At 39.4% G+C, this 21,667-nt stretch overlaps 1 protein-coding gene across 1 annotated transcript in view; it reads left to right on the forward strand.

The window, feature by feature from the left end:
• Positions 1 to 21,667, forward strand: part of ADGRV1 (adhesion G protein-coupled receptor V1) — a 236,135-nt gene that overhangs the window by 33,569 nt on the left and 180,899 nt on the right. The window contains exons 20-33 of the mRNA XM_033164758.1: positions 795 to 1,168; positions 2,572 to 2,748; positions 3,125 to 3,305; positions 4,923 to 5,125; positions 6,680 to 6,809; positions 8,012 to 8,089; positions 9,950 to 10,089; positions 11,413 to 12,022; positions 14,328 to 14,543; positions 14,754 to 14,969; positions 15,581 to 15,825; positions 16,598 to 16,779; positions 17,545 to 18,353; positions 19,600 to 19,809. Coding sequence (XP_033020649.1) covers positions 795 to 1,168; positions 2,572 to 2,748; positions 3,125 to 3,305; positions 4,923 to 5,125; positions 6,680 to 6,809; positions 8,012 to 8,089; positions 9,950 to 10,089; positions 11,413 to 12,022; positions 14,328 to 14,543; positions 14,754 to 14,969; positions 15,581 to 15,825; positions 16,598 to 16,779; positions 17,545 to 18,353; positions 19,600 to 19,809 — 3,771 coding nt within the window. The remainder of the gene's footprint in view (positions 1 to 794; positions 1,169 to 2,571; positions 2,749 to 3,124; positions 3,306 to 4,922; positions 5,126 to 6,679; positions 6,810 to 8,011; positions 8,090 to 9,949; positions 10,090 to 11,412; positions 12,023 to 14,327; positions 14,544 to 14,753; positions 14,970 to 15,580; positions 15,826 to 16,597; positions 16,780 to 17,544; positions 18,354 to 19,599; positions 19,810 to 21,667) is intronic.

Raw genomic sequence — 21,667 nt, forward strand, 5'->3', positions numbered from 1 at the left:
AAGCCAGCGACAGGATATAGCATACAGTGATTGTTAACATTCTTAAAAATATAAATATATAAAATTAATGTCGACTTCAGTTTCCCAGGACCATTCAGCAACTATTCCTGCATGCCTGTCTCTATTCTCAATCTCAAACTGCATAGACATATCTAGTTTGCTAGAAGTAGGTTTGCTAATCTGCCTTGGAAGTGGCATGAACCTTTGTTTATATAATATTGCATTGTCCCTTTGCCACTGGTCTGATTCAGAAATAATGGGAAACCATGGCTTATCCACCTTCTCTTTTCTTCCTTCTCACATGCACAAGCAGACTGAAAGCTCCCCCTGCCCCTTTTGAACAAACAGTTCATCATCATGTCCGAATTCCATAACTTTGTCCTGTTATAACTGTGGTTAGACAAACCCAGCTAGAATCAAACCATTGTTTCCTGTAGCATCTGCAGGTTCCCCCCCCCCCCCCCAGTCATCAATATATTAACTCTTTTATATTGAAGCACAACAGCAAAGCAGCACTCTTTTGAGCTGCTTTGGACTGTGGTTTGAATGTAATGTATATACAATGAAAGCATAACATACATCAAAGGCAAACATCCTATTTTATGTGGTGAAATACAACATGAATGATTATCATTCAACAAATCTAGAGGAGCACAGTATGGAATTCATCCATCCCAATAAAGGGGCTTTTTAAAAGGTTGGCATTTGATCTGGTGCATGTATGGGAGAAGGAGGGCATTTTTAATCACCTTTCAGGTGTGAAAATCAATTTACATTTGTGTTTCTTTTTCTAGGTCCAGGAATAATGAGAGTTGGTGCCGGCATGAATGGTAGCAGCAGGTACACAGGGCTGATGCAAGATGTAAGACTTTATGAACGTAAACTCAGAAAGGAAGAAATTTATGAACTTCATGCCACTCCAGCAAGGGCTGACTTGCACCCCATCTCTGGATACCTAGAATACCGACAGGGAGAAACCAATAAAACATTCATTGTTTCAGCCAGAGATGACAAAGAAGAAGAAGGAGAGGAACTGTTTATTCTTAAGCTTATTTCTGTTCATGGGGGAGCACGGATTTCAAAAGAAAACTCAACTGGAACGTTGAGAATCCAGAAGAGCGATAATGCCAATGGTCTATTTGGTTTTACAGGAGCATGCATTCCAGAGGTAGGAAATGGTAGTTAGAATGCTAGACTAAGACATGGGAGATCCAGGTTCAAATCCTAATTCAACTGTGGAACTCATTGTATGACCTTGGAGCAGTCATTCCCTCTCAGCCTGAGCTACTTCAGAATGGGTGGGAAATGGGTAGAACCATGTTTGCCACATTGAGCTTGAAGGAATTGTAGTATTATAACAACAACAAAGATAAATGAAGCTTAAGAATGCCTCAGACCTGATGTGTAACAGTGTGAGCTATGTTTTACTCAGATACATTAAATTTAATGGCGATGACTAAATTGGGTCCATTAATTTCAGTGGGTTTATCCTGAGTAAAACATAGTCGCACAACACCCCTAAATTCAAATCTCACCTCAACCACCAACTCACTAGGTGGCCTTATTTTTCTCCCAGTCTCAGCCTGTTATCTGCAATACAGGAATAATGACATTGACCTACCTTAAGAGAGCTGTTGTAAGAATGATTGAAAAATTGTGAAAATTTTTGAAGACTCTGAAGATGTTATAAAATATTAAGGACTGTAATTATTATAATCATCTAGGGACAGCAATAAAGAGGAGAAGAAGTGATAAAGTATCTAACTAAAGAACTTGTAATGTACGGTAATACCCACTTGTAAATTACGCATAATGTATATTGGTCTTGTTGCCTGAAAATCCTTCATACCAGCAATACATCTTCTTGGGGAAAATGATGCTTCAGTTATTCAGATACTTGCAGGGATGAAATATGTAATCAGCTACTGCCATATGTTCCAGCAGTCACATGGAGCATCAGACAGAAAGACTTGAGTGGTTGTGTGTGTGTGTGTGTGTGTGTGTGTCAACCCAAATGCCCTCTCACTGTATGAAGCTGAGCTTTAATAAGCTGCAGAGGATTTTATAAGGAGCAGCAGTGACTGGAGGAACCAGTGTGATGTAATGCTACCCAATCACCATCTCTCAGCCTAACTTACCTCACGGGGTTATTGTGAGAATACAATGTGGGTGTGATCTCACATATTGCCTTGACATCCCTGGAGGAAAGGCAGGATATAAATCAAATAAATAACTACATTGTTAACTGGTAACAGGCTGCACAAGAAACTGAAGGTGTTGTGATTCTGCAAAGGATTTGGGAATATGACACAGACAATAGCATGATGAGGAATGAAGGCAGGAGTAGCAGAAGCTCTTCCACTAACTAATGACTCAAAATAGCTATTTAAGTTATATTTTGGGGCTCCTCCCCTTTATGTGAATGAACTTAGATTGTTCCAGAAATAAATTTTATTGTTTTGAATATCACAAGTGTAAAATGATGTTACGTTTTTATGCAAACCTCGAAACAAATAGCTTTCTGTTTTCTAAATATTTTACTTAATTGTAAGTCTTCTTATTTCCTTATAGGTGGCTGATGAAGGTTCTACTATATCTTGTGTAGTGGAGCGCACCAGGGGAGCTCTGGACTATGTTTTTGTACATTATAGTATCTCCCAGATCAATTCTGATGGCATTAATTACTCGGTTGCTGATTTTGCTAACACTAGTGGAATGATCACATTCCTCCCTTTGCAGAGATCAGAGGTAAATCCATTTTCTTGTTGAAGTTAATGATCTGTTGAGTCTTTGAACATTTACTTTTCCTGTATATATTATTCAGTCTTGTGTCTTGTATGTGAGGATTAGCCAACATGGTGCCCTTCAAAAGTTGTTGGACTCCCAACTTGCATCGCCTCCAGCAAGCATTGGTCAATGCCAAGGAATGAGGGGAGTTGCAGCCCAACAATATTGGGATGGGACTGCATTGGCTTTCTCTGCAGTACAGTATATGGAATAATCTGTTTGGAGGACTATAAATGTGTTTTTTAAGGAAAAGGCCAGTTATTATTAACCATTGCAGCAACATATTTGTATTTCTCAATGCAATCATTTTCATTTAATTTGTCTTCTCTGTATCCAGGTTTTGAATTTGTTTGTGCTTGATGATGATATTCCTGAGCTGAATGAATATTTCCAGGTGACTTTAGTGTCTGCTGTTGCAGGGGATGGAAAAATAGGCTCAACCCCAACTAGTGGAGCAAGCATAGATCCAGAGAAAGAAACTACCTATGTTACCATCAAAGCCAGTGACCACCCTTATGGTAATGGTGATAGATATTATTTTATTCATGTTTAGATTAAGCATAAGATCTCCACATTCCTTTATTGGTTTTCCCATTTGCTGGGTACAATTACTATCTAAGTTATTGTTTTTACTAGGTATTTAAAAACTCTCACCAAAATCCTTTTCTGTATTTGTACAGAGATGCATAAGAAATTCGAGCAGTGTATACCAGCACACTGCTTGTTCATGTCAACTCATAGTTTGTTTTCCACTTTGGTTTAATGCGGCAATGCATGCAAACAAGGCCAGAGACAACACTAACTAGAAACTATTTTCAGTGGGCACATTGGTTTAATTCAAAATCATGTGCAACCATTTAGAGGGGAAAGGAAGGGAAAGAATGACCAAATGCCGTGCTCTTGAAAATGTAGCCATGTCCAAATGCCAAATGTTTATGAATTAAACTTAGGTATTATAGACTGGCTTTAACTTAAAGCTGTTGTTATGCCTTTTTTACAACAAATGACAGACTAAGTGCTGTTGTTGTTGCTTATTGTATTTTAAAGATTGTTTACTGCATGTGTTTACTACAGCAATAAAATATTTAAAAATCCAAAACAGCATTATAGTTGAGCAACTTTTTTTTTTAAAGATTTTATTATTTTCCATAAAACAAAACAAAAACAACATTAAACATACATAAACACAATAAAAACAAAATACACAATCAACAATATAGAACACAACAATACCCTACAAAAAGAGAAAAAGAACTTATATAAACCTTACTAACTATTTATCTTTGTTTCTCTACTTTTTTTATCTTCTTAAAGGGGACTTCCCCTGGTCCCTCCTCTGTCTTCAAATACATATATACTTTTTAGGTAGCTTCATTTCTTTTCCCATTAACTCATACTCAATATCTTAATGTTCTTCCAATTTATCTAAACCAATATGTTGTAAACTTATATTCTATATCTTATCACATTCTTATACAAATAAATCTATCACATCAAAATTTCTCCTCAAACCATTATAACTAACCTTAAACTTCTAAAGCCGACTCTTTTATATATTTCTGCACAAATATTCAAACATTCAGTTTAACATGCTTAACTAAATAGTCCTTAAATTTCTTCCAATCTTGCGACACCTTCTCCTCCCTCTGGTCTCGGATCCTGGCGGTCAGGTCTGCCAATTCCATGTACTCCATCAACTTCATCTGCCATTCCTCAATTGTTGGTATGTCTTCACCCTTCCAAGTTCTTGCCAATAAAATTCTAGCCGCTGTCGTGGCATACATAAAAAAATACTCTATCCTGACTGGGTATCTCTTCGTTGGTCATGCTCAAAAGAAAGGCCTCTGGTTTCTTACAAAAGGTAATTTTCATTACCTTCTTAAGCTCATTATAAATCTTGTCCCAGAAGGCCTTTACCCCTGGACACGACCACCACATATGATAAAAGGTACCTTTCGACATTTTACATTTCCAACACACATCCGACATTTTAGAATTCCTTCTAGCTAACTTAACTGGTGTCAGATACCATCTGTATATCATTTTCATAACATTTTCTCTTAAACTATTACATAGTTGAGCAACTTTGTTTCACTGCAGATAGAATGATGAGAGTTGTATCTTGTCTCCACCAGGTTTGTTGCAGTTCTCAGTGGGGGAGCCTCCAGCAGACATTGGTGACATCATTCTTCCAGCTACCACAGCTCCCCACATTACTGTCAAGGAAGAAATTGGACATGTCAGGTTGCTGGTGGTTCGAGCACAAGGCCTGCTAGGAATGGTTCTTGTACAATACAAAACGGTTTCACTGACAGCATTCAGTCCTCAAGATTATCAGGTATGAGCAGCAGACTAAAAGAGGTGACAGATACGAATAAGCTCTCGCTGTTTCCTGTTGCTGTTGTGCATCCAATGTATAATCTTCAATCAGGAGCTTTAAAAAGTAATAATTGTATGTAACTTTTGATCAGGACATGAACACAAGGTAGTATTTACAGTCCAGCGTCCAAGCAGACATGACTGTCAATTTGGAGATTCCATGGAACCTCCACTCCTGTTACAGGGAGTCATTCATGCAACACTCAAACTTGTTCTGTGCCCTGGATACTATGAATGATGATATCCATGAGTTGGTTTGATTGACTGCATTGCACATGTGCCTGGGAATCTGAAGCAATTTCAGAAGCTTCTTATTGTCCATGCAATTTGCTTGCTGTTTTGAAGGAGGGAGGGAGGGAGGGAGGATGCCTAACCTTTATGTAGTGCAGCCAGCATATTGCGTGGCAATATCCTGTCCTCCCCGAGGAAAATAAATGACACGTGACACCAAATATAAGGTTAATGGGCAGAAAAAGGCCACAACTTTATTGGTTACAGATGTTGAGCGGTATTGGCTTAGGCATTGGATCTAACCGACCCAGATTGGTTGGTCTGGCAAGTGAGCAGGGCCGTGACTGCCCACAATTCCACTTCCTTGTGAGAGCGGAAGCGGTTTTGTGGAATCACAGTTCATTCACCATTACAGCTGAATTCTGAGAACTGGTTTCTGTCCCGGGAGGAGAGCCTGTTGGAGAAGGGAAGTGTGTGCCTCCTGGGTGAGGTAGTGGGGCGATGGTTTTTTGGGGGGATTTATTTATTTATTTATTTTTGGCTGCAAGGTTGATTGACGTTTCTGGCATATATATTGTATGAGCTTTTTTTTTGTTAACGTATATCTAGGATCCTTGAGTCATATTTCAATGTTTAGATTGTTTTTGTACCTTTATTGTTTTATTTATTATATCCTTATTGTATATATTTTTCTGTATTAGGAAATGCTGCTTTTATTTTTTAATGCTTTACTGTTGTGAGCTGCTTTGAGCTCAGCTTGGTTTCTAGAAAAGGGACATACAAATGTTCAATCAAATCAAAGTGTGATTTGGCAGGCAAGGGGTGGGGACTGTCAGAACCCACCAATTGTCCTGTGGATTCTAGTAAGCCTCCTAATAATCTCTCAAATGTGTTGGGGATGCAGGAGCAGCCAGTGGGGAGGGATGCTGTGGACCTGGCTTCCTGGTGTTATCGTGTACCAGAATGCAGGGGACAGACTAAGGTGGTGAGGTCAGGGATGGTTTAGGCATGTGCCCAACCCATTCAAACCTCTGTGCTGTCCTTCCCGCCTCACTGAGTTGGTATGTAGCGATGCTGCTGCCCGGAGGCCATGTCTACATCACTGCCTTCTCCTGCTTGGCATCTCTTGCCAACATGGCATATCTACCCTGATAAAAGCAAGCTTGTATAAATAATACAGTCTGTGTAAAGTTTATTTCTGATTATTTCTCTTTTATCAGTAAACTCATACTGATACAATGGCAAGTTTTAAGCAAAAGTATAAATAGCCTTTTTACTGCAGGGTATTACAGGCACCTTGGAATTTCTGCCAGGAGAAAGATACAAGTACATTATCGTTAACATTACAGATAATTCTATCCCTGAGCTGGAAAAGGCTTTTAAAGTGGAACTGCTGAATCCGGATGGAGCAGGTACAGGTTCATAGATCTGCTTTTCTCCACATGTACATGTTAGGTTTTTGGGTTTTTTTTTTGGAAAGTTTATTATACCCAGACCATTCGTTGAAACTTGATATTTCAAAGGTTTCCAAAGATTCACACCCCCCCAATGCATATCAACATTATTGCTGAACACAGAGGATTGTTCCATAGAAAGTTGGAATGGCTGACCACTCCAGGTAGCATGAGATCATTGCCACCTAATGGTCCACCTTAGTGCAATTCTTTTAAATGGTGGGAGATATGAAATTATATGAAGTCATAGGAGGAGGAACAGAACGTTATACTGAGTCCAAACATTGGGCCATCTAATTCAGTTTTGTTTACACTGACTGGCAGCAGCCCTCCAGGGTTTCAGGCATGGCATTTCTCCCAGTCCTTCCTGGAGATGCCAAGGTCTTCTGTATACAAACCAGGTGCTCTACCAGTGAGCTTCTACTCTAGTTGCCATGTTCATTTTAGCATCACCCAGAGCTGAAGCTACCGTTTATTAGTCACTGTTAAGCTCTGCTGTTGTGCTTGTATAAGAGCTTGGAGCACCATGAACTTCTTTTGCAGGAATGCTCATGTTGCTTCTCTTCAAGAACAGTTTCTTTTCTGTAGGTGCCACTTTGAATAAACTTAACATTCAATACCTAAAAGCATTAGGGGAGGGATTTCTTAAAGAAGCAGAAAAAGCAACGCGCTAAAAGCCAGCTAATTAATCTTTTATTTTGTGCATTTGTGTTATTGGCTTTTACAGCACCCATTATCATAGCTGTCAACTTTTCCCTTTTCTTGCGAGGAATCCTGTTCGGAATAAGGGAATTTCCCTTTAAAAAAGGGGGGAAGTTGACAGCTATGCCCATTATCCTACTAAGTTTGCAGCTGTCTCTTTTGTTTATGGGCTCTGTCATTTCAAACTTATATGCTCTTCCACTTCTAAAATATCAAGTATCTGTCACTTATGCCTCAGTACCCACAGTTGGGTGAAACAAATCAATAGTATGTGTCTCCTGTCTTCTTGGCTTTTATCAGTATCCTATAAGCTTGCAAAGCCTTTGAAAGTTTTTCAGGAATATCTTCTTCATTTGTTTTTTTTCTCCAGAGTTATGTTAAAGTGCTTTCTCTCTCCTGTGTTTTTATGTATATGTATATGTATGTGTATTTGTGTATTTCTGTGTGTGTCCTTGAAGTTGCTGAGCTCTTTAATGAAGCCAGTGGTAGTGGTGATGGGGACTTGGACTTCTTCCTTCCTGCTGTCCATCAACGTGGTAAGCTGCTTATTCTGAATTTTCGTCTGAAGTGACTACTGAAATGTTTTTGCCATAACTGGCATACCTTGCCATTGTGTTTTCCATGAGCTAGTTGGGGTTTATTTGGCTTCAGTGATTCAGCTCACTGACAATTTCTTTGTAAATAATAATTATTTTGTGTTATTCCTTTCTACCAAATATCACCTTATAAGTCTGTTCATGTTTTTCTTGGAATTGTCCCACTGTCGCCATCAGTTTACAGGTTGGGTTGCATTTGACCTTTTATAACTTCTTCTTAGACTTACTTTGAATAATTGTCACATTTCAAAGTAAAATATAATTTGAAACTAGTATTTTGATACAGTAGCTGAAAATCTGTGCTGATACACAGTACCTGATTTTGACTGATTTGTTTTTTTTTCAGGTATTCTAGTCTAAAACTAATCACACATATTCAGAAGTTCTTTGATCATGTTGTCTTGCTGTTTTAAAAATTCATGCTTTCCTAGTTATGTCAGGAGGCAGATGTAAAGCAACAGTAGGAGAAGGGAGCCTATTATTTCCTCGCAAGTTAACTTGGAGGAACATGTTCCCATGAAATCCATTTTCAGGGCAACATTGTCACTTCCTTTTAGGAATATAATTCCTTCAAGGATTTTTAAGATAAAACGCCAACTAAAATCCCTTCCTTATTTAACTCTAATTAAAACACTTAATCTGGAGTATTGTTTTCCCCTCCCTGCTGTCTTCTCTCCAGTGATCCTTTCCTCCATTTTCATGATAGCTTATCTTCTGTATTTTCCCAAACCTTTTTTTTAAAAAAACTCAAAAATACAAGTTTTTACCACTTCTGTGTGGGTTTTTTTTCTTAGATTGACAGTACCTTCCTTGATTGTGCTATTTTTGTTTTGTTTCATACTGTTAATTCATTTTTGCAGTATAATTCTTTAAAAGCACTCCCCCCCCAAGCTGTTAAAACCAAAATGCTGTTCAATAGTGCTATGGCCAACAGCTTTGTGAATGTATGATTGGATAAATGTAAAAAAAGCCCTCTTCAGGGACAAGGGAAGGCAAACGTGTGTAAATGGAAGGGGGTCCCTCATGTTGACATCATCTAAACATTGCTGGGTCTGCTTCCTCCACTCCTGACCTTCACATATTTAGCATGAAAAGGTCTGAAGGTGGCTTGTTTTCATTTAGACTGGCAATTATAAGCCTAAAAGAAAAAACCTATACATTTTTTTTAGTTGCAAGTCTGGATAAAGTCCTATAACCCAAGCAAGTATAAGCAGGTTTACAGCCTAAATCTCTGTTAAATCGTGTTTTTAATACAGACGTACCTTCCAAGTTGAACAGAATCCGTTCCAGAAGTCTGTTCAACTTCAAAAACATTCGACTTTCAAGGCACGGCTTCCAATTGGCTGCAGGAGCATCCTGCAGCCAATTGGAAGCTGCAGAACCTGCACTGGACATTCAGCTTCCAAAAATTATCCGAAAACCGGAACAATCGCTTCTGGTTTTCGATCGTTTATGAACCGAAATGTTCGAGTTTATGAACCGAAATGTTCGAAAACTGGAACAATCACTTCTGGTTTTCGATCATTTATGAACTGAAATGTCCACTGTAATGACATTGGGAAACGGGGGGAGGGAGAGCAGCTACTCTAAGTAAATTGGGTGTCATATTCAAATGCTACCTTTGATGCTGTTGGGAAGAACAAAGAAATATTTTATTAGAATTTATAAAGTACAGGATTCCCATTGACCATTCCACACATTGATTGAAATAATTGATTCATTCAAGAGTTTGCCATTTCAGATTTTCATCTGTGCTTTTTCAGATAGTGTGTAAATCATCCCCCCCCTTTGTATCAACAGCCAGCCTGGGAATAGCATCTCACATCATAGTCACTATTGAAGCCTCTGATGATGCTCATGGTGTATTTGAATTCAGTGCCGAATCGCTTTCTGTCAATGGATCTGAACCTGAGGATGGAGGTGGAACAGTCACGCTTGAGGTCAAGAAGTTTGAGTTTACAAGATACAGCATCCCATTTAACCATGCTATCTCTAGAGCAGGGCTGGGAGGCTTTGTGTAATTTTGCAAAAAAATAAAATTTATTTAGTTGGCAGGAACACCTGATTCTGGGGGTGGGATCTGAGTGGTAGGGACTGGCTGGGGCAAAACTGCACACCTGATTTCTGACTCACTCACAGCAAGCTCTCTGATTTGACTGATACTCTGGTTCACTCGGTTTGCAAGATCCATTGGCCTCCAGGTTATTATAGCATGCCCAAGAGCTCAGTCCTTACACTAGCATGGCAGGGACTTTGATTATCTAGAGAAAAGGATTGTATAATTTGAGATGCCCATCTGGATGCTGTGCCTATGATGGTTTTCAATTTCTCAGACCTTTGTAAGCATGACACTACTCTGTGGAGGTCTGCCATGTCTAATATGTCAACAGACCTTCTATGACAACACAGATAAAGAAGACAAAGGAAGAGTTTGGGGCTGTGTGATGAATCTATACTGGTGAATCAGGTTTTCTGTTCTTTAGGGTGGAAGTAATCCTAGATGGAAGAGGGACAGGATGTATTAATGTGATTCCATGAAAGAGCATACTCAGCAAAAAAGAAAAGAAAATAGGCTCCATTTTTAAAATCATGTTTCCTTTTACAGCTTAAGTATAATGCAGGAAGTATAGCTACAAAAAAGAGTCGCACTGATGCAGCTTCAGCATTAAGAAGGAAAATCTGCATGAATGACATACTCAAAGATCAGGAAACTTCCTATTTTGCATTGAGCTAAATATTTATACCATTGCATAGAAGTCAGGGGTCAAAACAAGGGGAGGAAGAGGCAATGTGTTAGATCCGCAAGGCTGATTTGGCCTGTAAATTCAATGTACGTGGTAAGATTGTGCATGTCTGAGGGTATATCTGAGCTGCATTAAGCACCATGTCCCTGTGCTTGTGGTGGCTGCTGTTTGCTCATTCTAAATGTGTTACCTTGGTCCATATGCAGAATCTGCAATTTTACACACCACTACTCATCAACATTGAGGAGGTTTCTGCTAAGTTTAAAAAGAGCAGGTTCTGGTTGCAGCAAACAACACAGACAGCCCTGACTCAGCTACCCTGCATAAGCAAGGCAGTTGTGTTCAGTGATTTGGAGTTTGTGACATGGTTGTCTCAAATTCCTTGTGCTGCCCCTAAGTGGCCAACATGGATCTAGTTTACTGTGCTGTAAAGTGGCATGGAGCATCTCAGAATAAACAACTCTGAGGTTCTTTGACCTTCACAATGCAACAATAACAATTTACCCTTTTGCTCTTCAGGTTGTCAGAAACCATGGCGCCTTGTCCCAGGTAACTTTGCATTGGTTCATAGTGCCCGATGATACTGATGATCTAGCAGCTACCACTGGCAACATAACTTTCAATATAGAGCAAAGAAAAGCACATTTAACAGTGAAGATCTTGCCTGATGAAATTCCAGAACTAGACAAGACATTTTCAGTTTGGATAATCAACACTTCCTGTGGACGTCTTGGAAACCACACCAATGCTACATTAACAATTCTTGCAAATGATGACCCCTATGGAGTTTTAATTTTCTCTGAGAAAAACAGGCCAATCAAAGTTGAGGAAGAAGCCAAGACCATCACTCTTACAATAGTGCGGTTAAAAGGTCTCCTGGGAGTAGTAATGGTTACATATAGAACCATGGGGGATGAGGAAGAATCTCCCTATCTGCCATCAAATGTTGCCAGGGCAAGACAGGAGCAAGACTATTTGCCCATTTCAGGATTTGTAATCTTTGCCGCCAATGAAAGTGAGGCTACCATAGAGCTCCCTATTCTGGATGACAGTGAACCAGAGAAGTCAGAATCTGTCTTTGTGGAGCTGCTTCGTGTAACTTTGGTGGAAGGAGACCAACATCGGTCAAGTAAGACTATATATTTCCAGACTTGCTAGATTTCCAGCAGTAGAATATAAATGAATGTTGAAATGTCACTAACCTAGATTATGCTTTCTTGTATGAAATTATACTAAGCAATAGTATTTGCTTGTGGGGCTGCTTTTTTCATCTGCCCCCCCCCCGCAAACAAAATTTGCAGAATCTGCTTCTGATTAATGCCAGAAGCTCCATTTACTATGAACATAGATAATGCCAACAGGAATAGCAAAAAAAAAAAAAAAGTAGCTGCAAGCCAGGTAAGTTTGTCCACCTAGTAAATGACAAATAATATACACAAGTATCAATTGTGGTGAAAAGTGAAAATACTAGTACAACAAAACAAAACAACAACACCACAAACTGGCTATAAATATAAAACCAAATTTACTAGAATAATAGATAGAATATAAATGGGCTAGTAACCATTCAAATCACAAACATACAGTACTAAGGTGCCAAGTGCAAATACTGAAAAAAAGGAATGGATAAAAATACAGCTATATCTAAACAAATTGGATAAATGAATCATGCAACAAGTAGCGTGAGTCCAAACACGGAATGATAACCCCGTGCCGCCACAACGGTGAGGGTAGCACATAGGAGAATGGAGAAAAGTTCAAAAGCCATTGCCGAGGCCGAACTAGTTGGAGTGTTCTTCAATGGGTCTCGAGTTGGAAACACCAAGCCGTGTACATGGATGAATCATGAGAAAGACGAATCAAAGCCACCACCCTGATGGGAATAACGTAGGTGGGCGGGAGAAGACCTGTTTCCGGATGTATTACAGGTTTCGCTACATGCTTGATCAGTCCAAAGAGCTGCATGGTGCAAATAACACTCCAATTACAATATGTGGTAAAGCAAAGAAATTAATTATAAAACAACTGTCTCATACTATATCTTACCCAATTGTACAAAACAGGTTACTCAACATAGAGAAGATATTCACAGACACAGCTGTTTTTAAGCTGTTTTAAAACTCGTTTTTAATCAATGTTTTTATGTTTGCTGTTAGCCGCCCTGAGCCCAGTTTTGATCGGGAAGGGCGGGGTATAAATAAAAAGTTATTATTATTTATTTTTATTATATTCAAACTCATATCAAGCAGTTAAATACAATGCAGGTGTGAAGAATCAGTCATCACATGGTTACATGGTTAAAGGTGCAGGATCACTTTTATGTTACCACTAAACAATAGTGCACATACTAATTAAACTCATACATAACATGTATATTATGTATAACTGCTTGATATGAGTTTGAACACTAGCTGCAATTGGAGTGTTATTTGTACCATGCAGCTCTTTGGACTGATGAAGCATGTAGCGATATTGGTGCAATATTGTGGTATATTGATTAAAAAGCCAGTTCTATGAGACATAATGGATAGAGAAGGTTTCTTTCTAGCATTGCCAAATGGCTGATTAGATTCCTTTGCATTCTGGGACCTTACATAACTTTTATCTTGTGGTCTTTATGTGTTCGCTTTTCATATAGTTTGCAGTCTGTAACCTAGGGACATGTATCTGTCTCCATGTCTAGAAGTATGGATGCTAATTAGCCAGCTTTATTTAGAAGATTATATACAGATTTGCACTTCAAAGTTCCCCAGGTTGTCTAATTACATTTCGTTTCATTCTTGATAAGCAGAGAAGCTTCAGATATGAAGCTCTGTGGGATAATTGAACTGTCATGTATATTTCATCATATGAATCCCAGAAATAATACCATAATTGAGAATGAAATCCAGTTTCTGTTGAGCTTTGGATATGGTAGTATACACAAGAGAGGATGGATCAGACCAAAGATCCATCTAAGCAAGTGTCATGTTTCTAAAACCAGATCCATCTTGGAAGCCCACAAACAGGGCATGAATGTCATGGCCTTCCCCAGTTGCATGTCCCCAGCGTAAGGTATTCAGGGTTACACTGTCTATGAACATGGAAGTTTTGTTTTATTATGGTTCATATTTGGCACTGCCCTGTGTTATGCATTGGACTAGATATGGAAAACCTATAGTCCTCTTGTTGTTGTTGGACTACAACTCCCATGCTGGCCATGCCTGATAGAAGTTGTAGTCCACAGTCTCCAGGGGACAATCCTTGCAATAGAGGCCTTGATTGGAGATGATAATAGCATGATATCAAGCTTCTTGTTTTGCCATAACCTTACGTAACGTACAGCTATGATTATACAAGCTAAATTAAACCTTTTCAAAACCTTTTCAAAACTATACTTGTTAAGGTAGTAATAAACAGGGATCTCAGATGGCTCAAATTATTTGGTATTTCAGTTTCAGATTCTCCTCGCCTTGGATCTAAAGGGGATACCATTGCTCACATAATTATCAATGCCAATGATGATGCTTTTGGAACGTTACAGCTGTCGGCATCAGCTGTACGAGTTGCTGAAAATTACATCGGACCAATCATCAATGTCACAAGAACTGGGGGGATTTTTGCGGATGTTTCAGTGAAATTTAAAGCAGTGCCAATAACAGCAATTGCAGGTGGGTGTGAGAGAAAAAAATCAGTGATAAGGCAATAGATGTACTTATCTATATAGTTTTCTAACAAACAGCAGGAATACGGATCACACTCAGCTTTTCGTTTAACTTCTCAGCAATGCGAAGAAATAGTAACTTTGAATCATGAGTCACGTACAGCTAGTAGACATTTGCTTCCAATATTGCTTAAGCATCTTTGTCATCTCTATGTAGGGGAAGATTACAGCATAGCCTCATCGGATGTTGTCCTTCTAGAAGGGGAGACCAGCAAAGCTGTGCCAATTTATATAATCAATGATATCAACCCTGAAGTTGAAGAGTCCTTCCTTGTGCAGCTGCTCAATGAAACAACAGGAGGAGCATTGCTTGGGAGCCTAACTCAGGCAATCATAACCATTGAGGCCTCCGATGATCCGTTTGGATCTTTTGGTAAGATGAAGCTCTTAAACCTATTCTTCTAACCTTTGAGTGGCAAATGTCACAGTGGCCATTTGCTGATTTAACAAGCAGTTTCTGTTGCAAGACACTCTTCAATGAAAAGTTAAATACTACACCAGTCTTAAAACCACAAGGTTCCTTTGAACCCCCATGAGGTGCTGCTATAGATTAGTGGGTTTCATTTTACATAGGACTCCCAGGGACTTTCAAATTCCAAGGCTTAAACTGATCCCCTGTGTATTCAGTGAAGTTGGGTGACATCAGAGAAGACCAGTCAGTGACATAAACTTTCTGCCACAAAGATATGGAAAGAAAGCAAAAAGGAAGTAGCAAGACCCACCAGTGCAGGGATTAGTTGATATTAAATGTGCCAATGACTGTTCTCAAATGAAGTCAAAATGATTGCCTTTTCATGGAAATTCATCCAGGTGTGATCCTATGTGGTAGCTTGCTACATCCACTACTTATTGGCATTCTATTTCATAAATATCTCTTACAATAAAATATATATTAAAAAGCAACCTTATCCTACAAGACATTTGAAGGAAGGAAGGAAGGAAGGAAGGAAGGAAGGAAGGAATAAAAACTCTCAACTTTGCTAGTCTTCCAGATCACAGAAATCACAGTTGAAGAGCCTGAGTCTGACACAGTGAGGATAGATCTTCCAGTCATTCGTAATGCTGGAGCACTGGGCAATGTGACTGTTCAATGGATAGCCAGCATTAATGGGCAACCTGCTGCCAGTGATTTGCTGGTCTTCTCGGGTAATATTCCATTTTCACCTGGAGAAACCATGAAGAACTTGACACTGGAGATCATGGCTGATGATGATCCAGAAATTGAAGAGGTGAGTACAGCAGCCATACAACACATGACCAGAACATTCATGATTTCTGTTGTCTTGTAAGTGGTGTGTTATGTCTCTTGATTGCCTGGGAAAACCCTGGACAGGAGGCAACTTAGGCAGCTGTGGGGAGGGGGGACCTTCAGTCTCAGCAACTGCTTCATGGGGGCAAGGCTTACCAGAGATGATTGGCTGTGTCCATTAGGTCTGGCACTCCTGTGCAAAATGTGTTTTTGCTAATAAAGAGTTAATTCCAACTTGCACAGTGTGATTTATTGCTGGCTCGCTCCTGACACTGAGGAAAACTCATGGTGGTAGTACCTAGCAATCTCCCTCTAGTGGCCTGCCAAAGGATGTGGCAAGAGCCAAAGCAAAATTTGGTATGGGAAGTTGCACTGAAAACAAACTTTAGATAAATCATACTGCTCTGTTCTCATACTGCTGTACGTGGTATTTCTAATGATTTTGAATGATATCTGTTTCTAGTACCAGTAGGAATATGGAGTAAACATGGTTTCTTAATTTTGCTACACTAAACAATAAAAGGATTGGTAATTTGGTAACTGCTGTAGCATGTGTTACTCATCATGAACATTGAAAGCTGAATTGAGTTGCTTTCTTTTGTTTATACTGCATTTCTAATAAGCCGCAAATAGCCTAAAATTAGGATACTTTTGAAAAAAAAGTTTTCCAGTACTTGTTTATCATCTGGCTCAAACTGGACATTTCCCCCCACCATCAAGTTATTTCAGTGACAATCTAACATGCCTTGTAGGTTATCAGAGTGGAATTAACTCAGGCTTCCAATGGAGGTACTATTGGACCAGATGGAGTGGCAAATGTGATAATTCCAGCCAATGATAAGCCATACGGAACAGTTGCCTTTCACCAAAACTTGTACCGAATTCAAGAGCCACTGGAGAGGAGTTCAGTTGCAAACATAACAGTGAAGAGAAGGTCTGTTTAATACCTTGGTCTTTTAAATGTACTGACTGTGAATTACTCTATGTTCTCCTGCTACTGTATTGTTAGGTTTGCTTGTAAAAAAAACCTGTTTACTACTACTACTACTACTACTACAAGTGGCATACTATATTTTTTCCCGTGGTTACGCAGGGGTATGCATACCCCTAAACATTTTATGAATCTACGTTTGGCCTCATTGAAGGGCATTATTCCAATAGGAGTAGGAAAATGAGAGTACTCCTAAACATTTTTAAAGGGGAAAAAGCACTGCTTATAAGACAAGTGAGCACATGGGGAAAAGTGGATTTAAGACTGAGACCAGTCTTATGATCTTACATCTGTTTAAACTGAAATGTGTGAGATGCAGTTGATAAGAATTGGGAAGACTAAGGGAAGCTCTTGAAGGAGGTCACAGAAGAAAGACTTGCAGCCCAAGCAGGCATCAGGAACAGGTTTGCTTGTTCCAATATTTGTTTACTCACCAGGAGAAGTCAACATAAATGACTTAGGATTTAGACGTGAAAATGATACACTCTATAAGCTTGTTCTTCACACTTTCATTCTCTCATCCCATTGCCACTTCTTGCTTTCCCACTTTTCTGTGTTGAAGTTGCATTTTTAAATAAATGAGAGTCGTGATAGTTTTAAAAGTTGTATTTAAATGATGAATATTTTTGCAAAAAAAATTCTTATTTATAAATATTGTAACTAGAGAAACTGTCACAATTAACACAACCTCCTTATCACAATTTGTAGTGGTGGAAGATTTGGTCGGTTGCAGATTTTCTACAGCACTTCTGAAATTGATGTTGTAGCTCTGGCAGTAGCCCAAGGCCTGGATGTGCTGTCCTACTATGAAGCTGCTGTGCAAGGAATTCCAGATACAATTGAGATGACCAAAGTCAATGTTTCAACTAATGACTCATTGTACACTTGTGCAACTTTATGCCTGAAAGAGCCAGCATGTTCAGCCTTCACCTCTTCCAATGCCTTTGGAATTCCTTCATGCATTTGGGTGGCAGCTTGGGATGGCCCAGTAACCAACAAGTCAGGATTCTGGACATACAAGAAAAACCTTACCACCGTATCCTCTCTTTTTAGTACACAAGCAATTGCAGGTAGTGACTATGAGTCTGTTACAAGGCAGTGGGTGATTATGGCCGAAGGAGTGGAGTTTGCAAATCTCACAGTTACCATACTTCCTGATGATTTTCCAGAAGTGGATGAGAAGTTTGTCATTTCTCTGTTAAGGGTTGAGCTACTGAACATCTCTGCCAGCATTGAAGATCATCCAACCATAGGACAACCAAACACCTCTACAGTGGTCATACTAATGAACGGAGATGCCTTTGGTGTGTTTGTGATCTACAGCATCAGCCCCAATACAACAGAGGATGGTCTTTATGTAGAAGTTCATGAATGGCCTCAGAACACCGTGCAGCTAATGATACACAGAACGGAAGGTAGTCTGGGACAGGTGATACTGGAGTGGAGCATAGCTGGTGGCACAGCTACCCCAAATGTGGATTTCATAGGTGAAGGGGAAGTCCTGATTTTTGCAGAAGGTAAGAAGTTTGGGATGCGCTACATAATAATAGCACAATACATAAGAACACAAGAAGAGCCAGCAGTATCAGGCCAATGACACATCTAGTCCAGCTTCCTGTTCTCACAGCCAGATAGATGCCTGTGAGAAACCAGAAAGCAGGATTTGAGCAAAAGAACACTCTACTCTCCTGCGGTTTCCAGCAACTGGTATTCAGAAGCACTGCTGCCTCCAGCTGTGGAGCCAGAGCATAGCCATTGTGGTTCTAACAATCAATAGCTCCGTCTGTTGTACAATCACTGTCCTTCATGGCTAGCTTCAGATCAACACTGAGTGAAGGCAGGCCAGGGCCTACCATTAGGTAGAATGAGGCAACTGCCGCAGACAACAAATACTGTAGAGCATGGAGTGGCAAGGAGGTGCCAAAGGACAGAGTTGTGTGTGCCATGTGGCCTGCCCTGCACCCCACAAAGTAGCCTGCTGCTTTCTTGGGTACAGCAGAGGACACCCATCACAATTATATGGAATATAGTAGGCATCTTTGTCTTTTGCTTAAGCCAGCCAAAAGTCTTGGGCCAGCCCTGGCCGAAGCCTGTGTGCTACACAGAGCAGGGAGCAGACACATTCTTTCTTCTTAAACCATAGTTTAAATACAATGAGTGTATAAAACATTGTGCAAACTCATCAAATAAAGAGGTGTCATCTGAGGTGTGTAATCTCAAAATGAATCCATATCTCTCACACCCCCACCCCAAACAGGCAATAATATTTCCGTTTCCTCATGGAATATATTCATGGGTGAACTGGTCTTGTGAACAAGGCAATTCAGCCTTGCAAAATTTGAGCTGGCTCATATGTCACGGTTGATCATTCTCCACAAGGTAGTAAATTTTTGATCAGAAAATAGTTTTGTTTGATTGTATATATTAGCAGATATGGCCAATATGAAGATATTTATTTGGTTGAAATATATATACCTCGTCTTTTACTGAAGATCCTGAGGAAGCTTGCAGTGTGTTTAAAATGCAATAAAATAGATTAGTCTGGATGACTGAAGCTCTCACTGGGTTGGGACTCTGTGACAAGGAGAGTAAAAGGAAACAACTCAGATCACTAATCAGCAAAGGTAAAATAAATAAATATGTTAAATAGTACCATGAACTGAATTTGCTCTGCTGTTCAGTTTTTGTTTTAAGCACTGGGATGATCACTGCTGAAACAGTGGTAGCACTGCTTGCGTAAAAGCCTTTCATTTCTTTTGTCAGGTGAAACAAAAAAGACAATCACATTGACAATTCTAGATGACTCTGAACCCGAGGATGACGAAAGCATTATCATCAGTTTGATTCACACTGATGGTGGCAGTCGTATTCAACCCAGCTCAGACACGGTCACTGTGGTTATTCTGGCCAATGACAATGTGGCAGGAATTATTAGCTTTCAGACATCTTCAAGATCTGTTATCGGTCATGAAGGTGGGTTCCTCTCCATTTTCACTACTCTTACTCTGTGTGCTATCAATCCATTTGCTTATGCTTTCTCTCAGTAATGGCTTGCTTTGATTTACCACGTAGGCTGAAAATAGGAAAGGAAAATTCTGAGAGGGTCTTTAGCCACATATATCATTTATTTCTATAGTGCATCAGAAATCAAACAAGCAATAAACTTTTTAAAAAATCCCTAATGAGGAAAGAGGAGAAACAATTTCATTGTCCACTATTTTGTAGAGATTCAAGGTCAAACTAGACATGATGCAAAACATATCTCTGCATTTAATTTGCACACTTTGCTAAATGCAAATAGCAGCCTTGCCAGGCCACGTGTGTTAATTATTGGGATTACAACAGGTGGGAAGGGGAAGTTTTACCCTTTCCTCATCTGCTCTGGTCCTGATGAAAACCACTTTTCTGGAAAAAATAATAATCTATATTTGGAAGAAATCCATCATGGGTGCCAATGGGATGAATTCTTTGTAGAAAGCATTTTCCTCAGAACTTGCAACTGGAGAGAAAATGGCTAAATCCACCTTCCTTACCTGCTGCAGTCCTGATAATCATCAATCCCACTAGGGACTTCTATTTGCAATAAAATTAAATGCAGGGATTCATTTGACATCTACTTTGGTCCCAGTTCATGTGCAAGCCTCTGTTTAAAAACCCCATTCAATTTCTTTATCTCTTTCACAACAAATTCTGGAAATATTATATATATATAAATAAGCTAGGCCACTTAAGTGTTAGTAAGGACAGATTCATGGCTCTTCAATGGCACGTGAGCCAATCTACTACAATCCAAGTGTTTCCTAGCAAGAATAGAGCTTGTGCAGTTTCCTTACTTCCAGCAATATTCAGCCATTTACCTGGGCCATGTGAGACTTTCCCACTTTCCTGAACACTTTTGCTTCTAGGTGACTCCCATTGATGTTAAGAAGGCATTCTCCCATGGTGTTGCTATGCTATGCCTATGACTGGAATCTCTTTCCTTTGCTGAAGGCACTGAGTAGCCAGGTCTTTATATTTGATTTGCTGTAAGAGGATTTTGTTTGCAGCTGTCTGTGACCCTTAGGTATATTAATTGTTTAATTTCATTATGGATAATCAGTACAGTTAATGCACTCTTGGCTGTTTTCTAACAATAATGACAGCAGTAGCTATAGACTATTATACTTAAAAGGAGTATTTCTAATCCATAAGGAAGAGCATTCTTAATTAGTGGCAAGGTAACAGCATCCTATGTTAGCTGTTTGTACAGTCTCTTGAATTCACAGTGCTACCCTAGACCACTTTAGCCAATGGATTAAGTCAATGGGATTTGTTTCCAATTTACTATGCTTTTGGCTTCATGCCAACTCCTTGGAGCAAATCTACAGCCAGTGCCTCTGATCATCATCAGTGGTATACAAACAGAGGTGGTGGCGTACCAATCCTATACATGCATACATTGTACTCAAACTTACTTCCAAGCAGACATGTATAGAATTCCTTGTCAAGCATATGAATGAAAAATAGCAATATTATGTTGCCACTGGTGGAAATTAGTCATGTGTATTAAATGGTGAACAAACTAATGTGAGATTGACATTCCTAAGTGCACACCCTCTCCCCCTGCAATGGTTGGAATTGACCAAATATTGTTTTGTTAGTATTTAAAATGTGGATGGGGGGACCTGCATGCCTCTTTCATGTTTTTGATGCATTTTCTGGTACAGTGCTGCCTTCTCTTGGAAAGAGCGACAGTAGCTGTTAAGCAAAAATCTGCATGCATTAGATGCACTTTTACTAAAGGTTCTGCAGGCCCTGTTATATCAACTGCCTAATCTATGTATATATCTCT

The sequence above is a fragment of the Lacerta agilis genome, chromosome 11 (genome assembly GCF_009819535.1).
Source record: "Lacerta agilis isolate rLacAgi1 chromosome 11, rLacAgi1.pri, whole genome shotgun sequence".
Lineage (NCBI taxonomy): Eukaryota > Metazoa > Chordata > Lepidosauria > Squamata > Lacertidae > Lacerta > Lacerta agilis.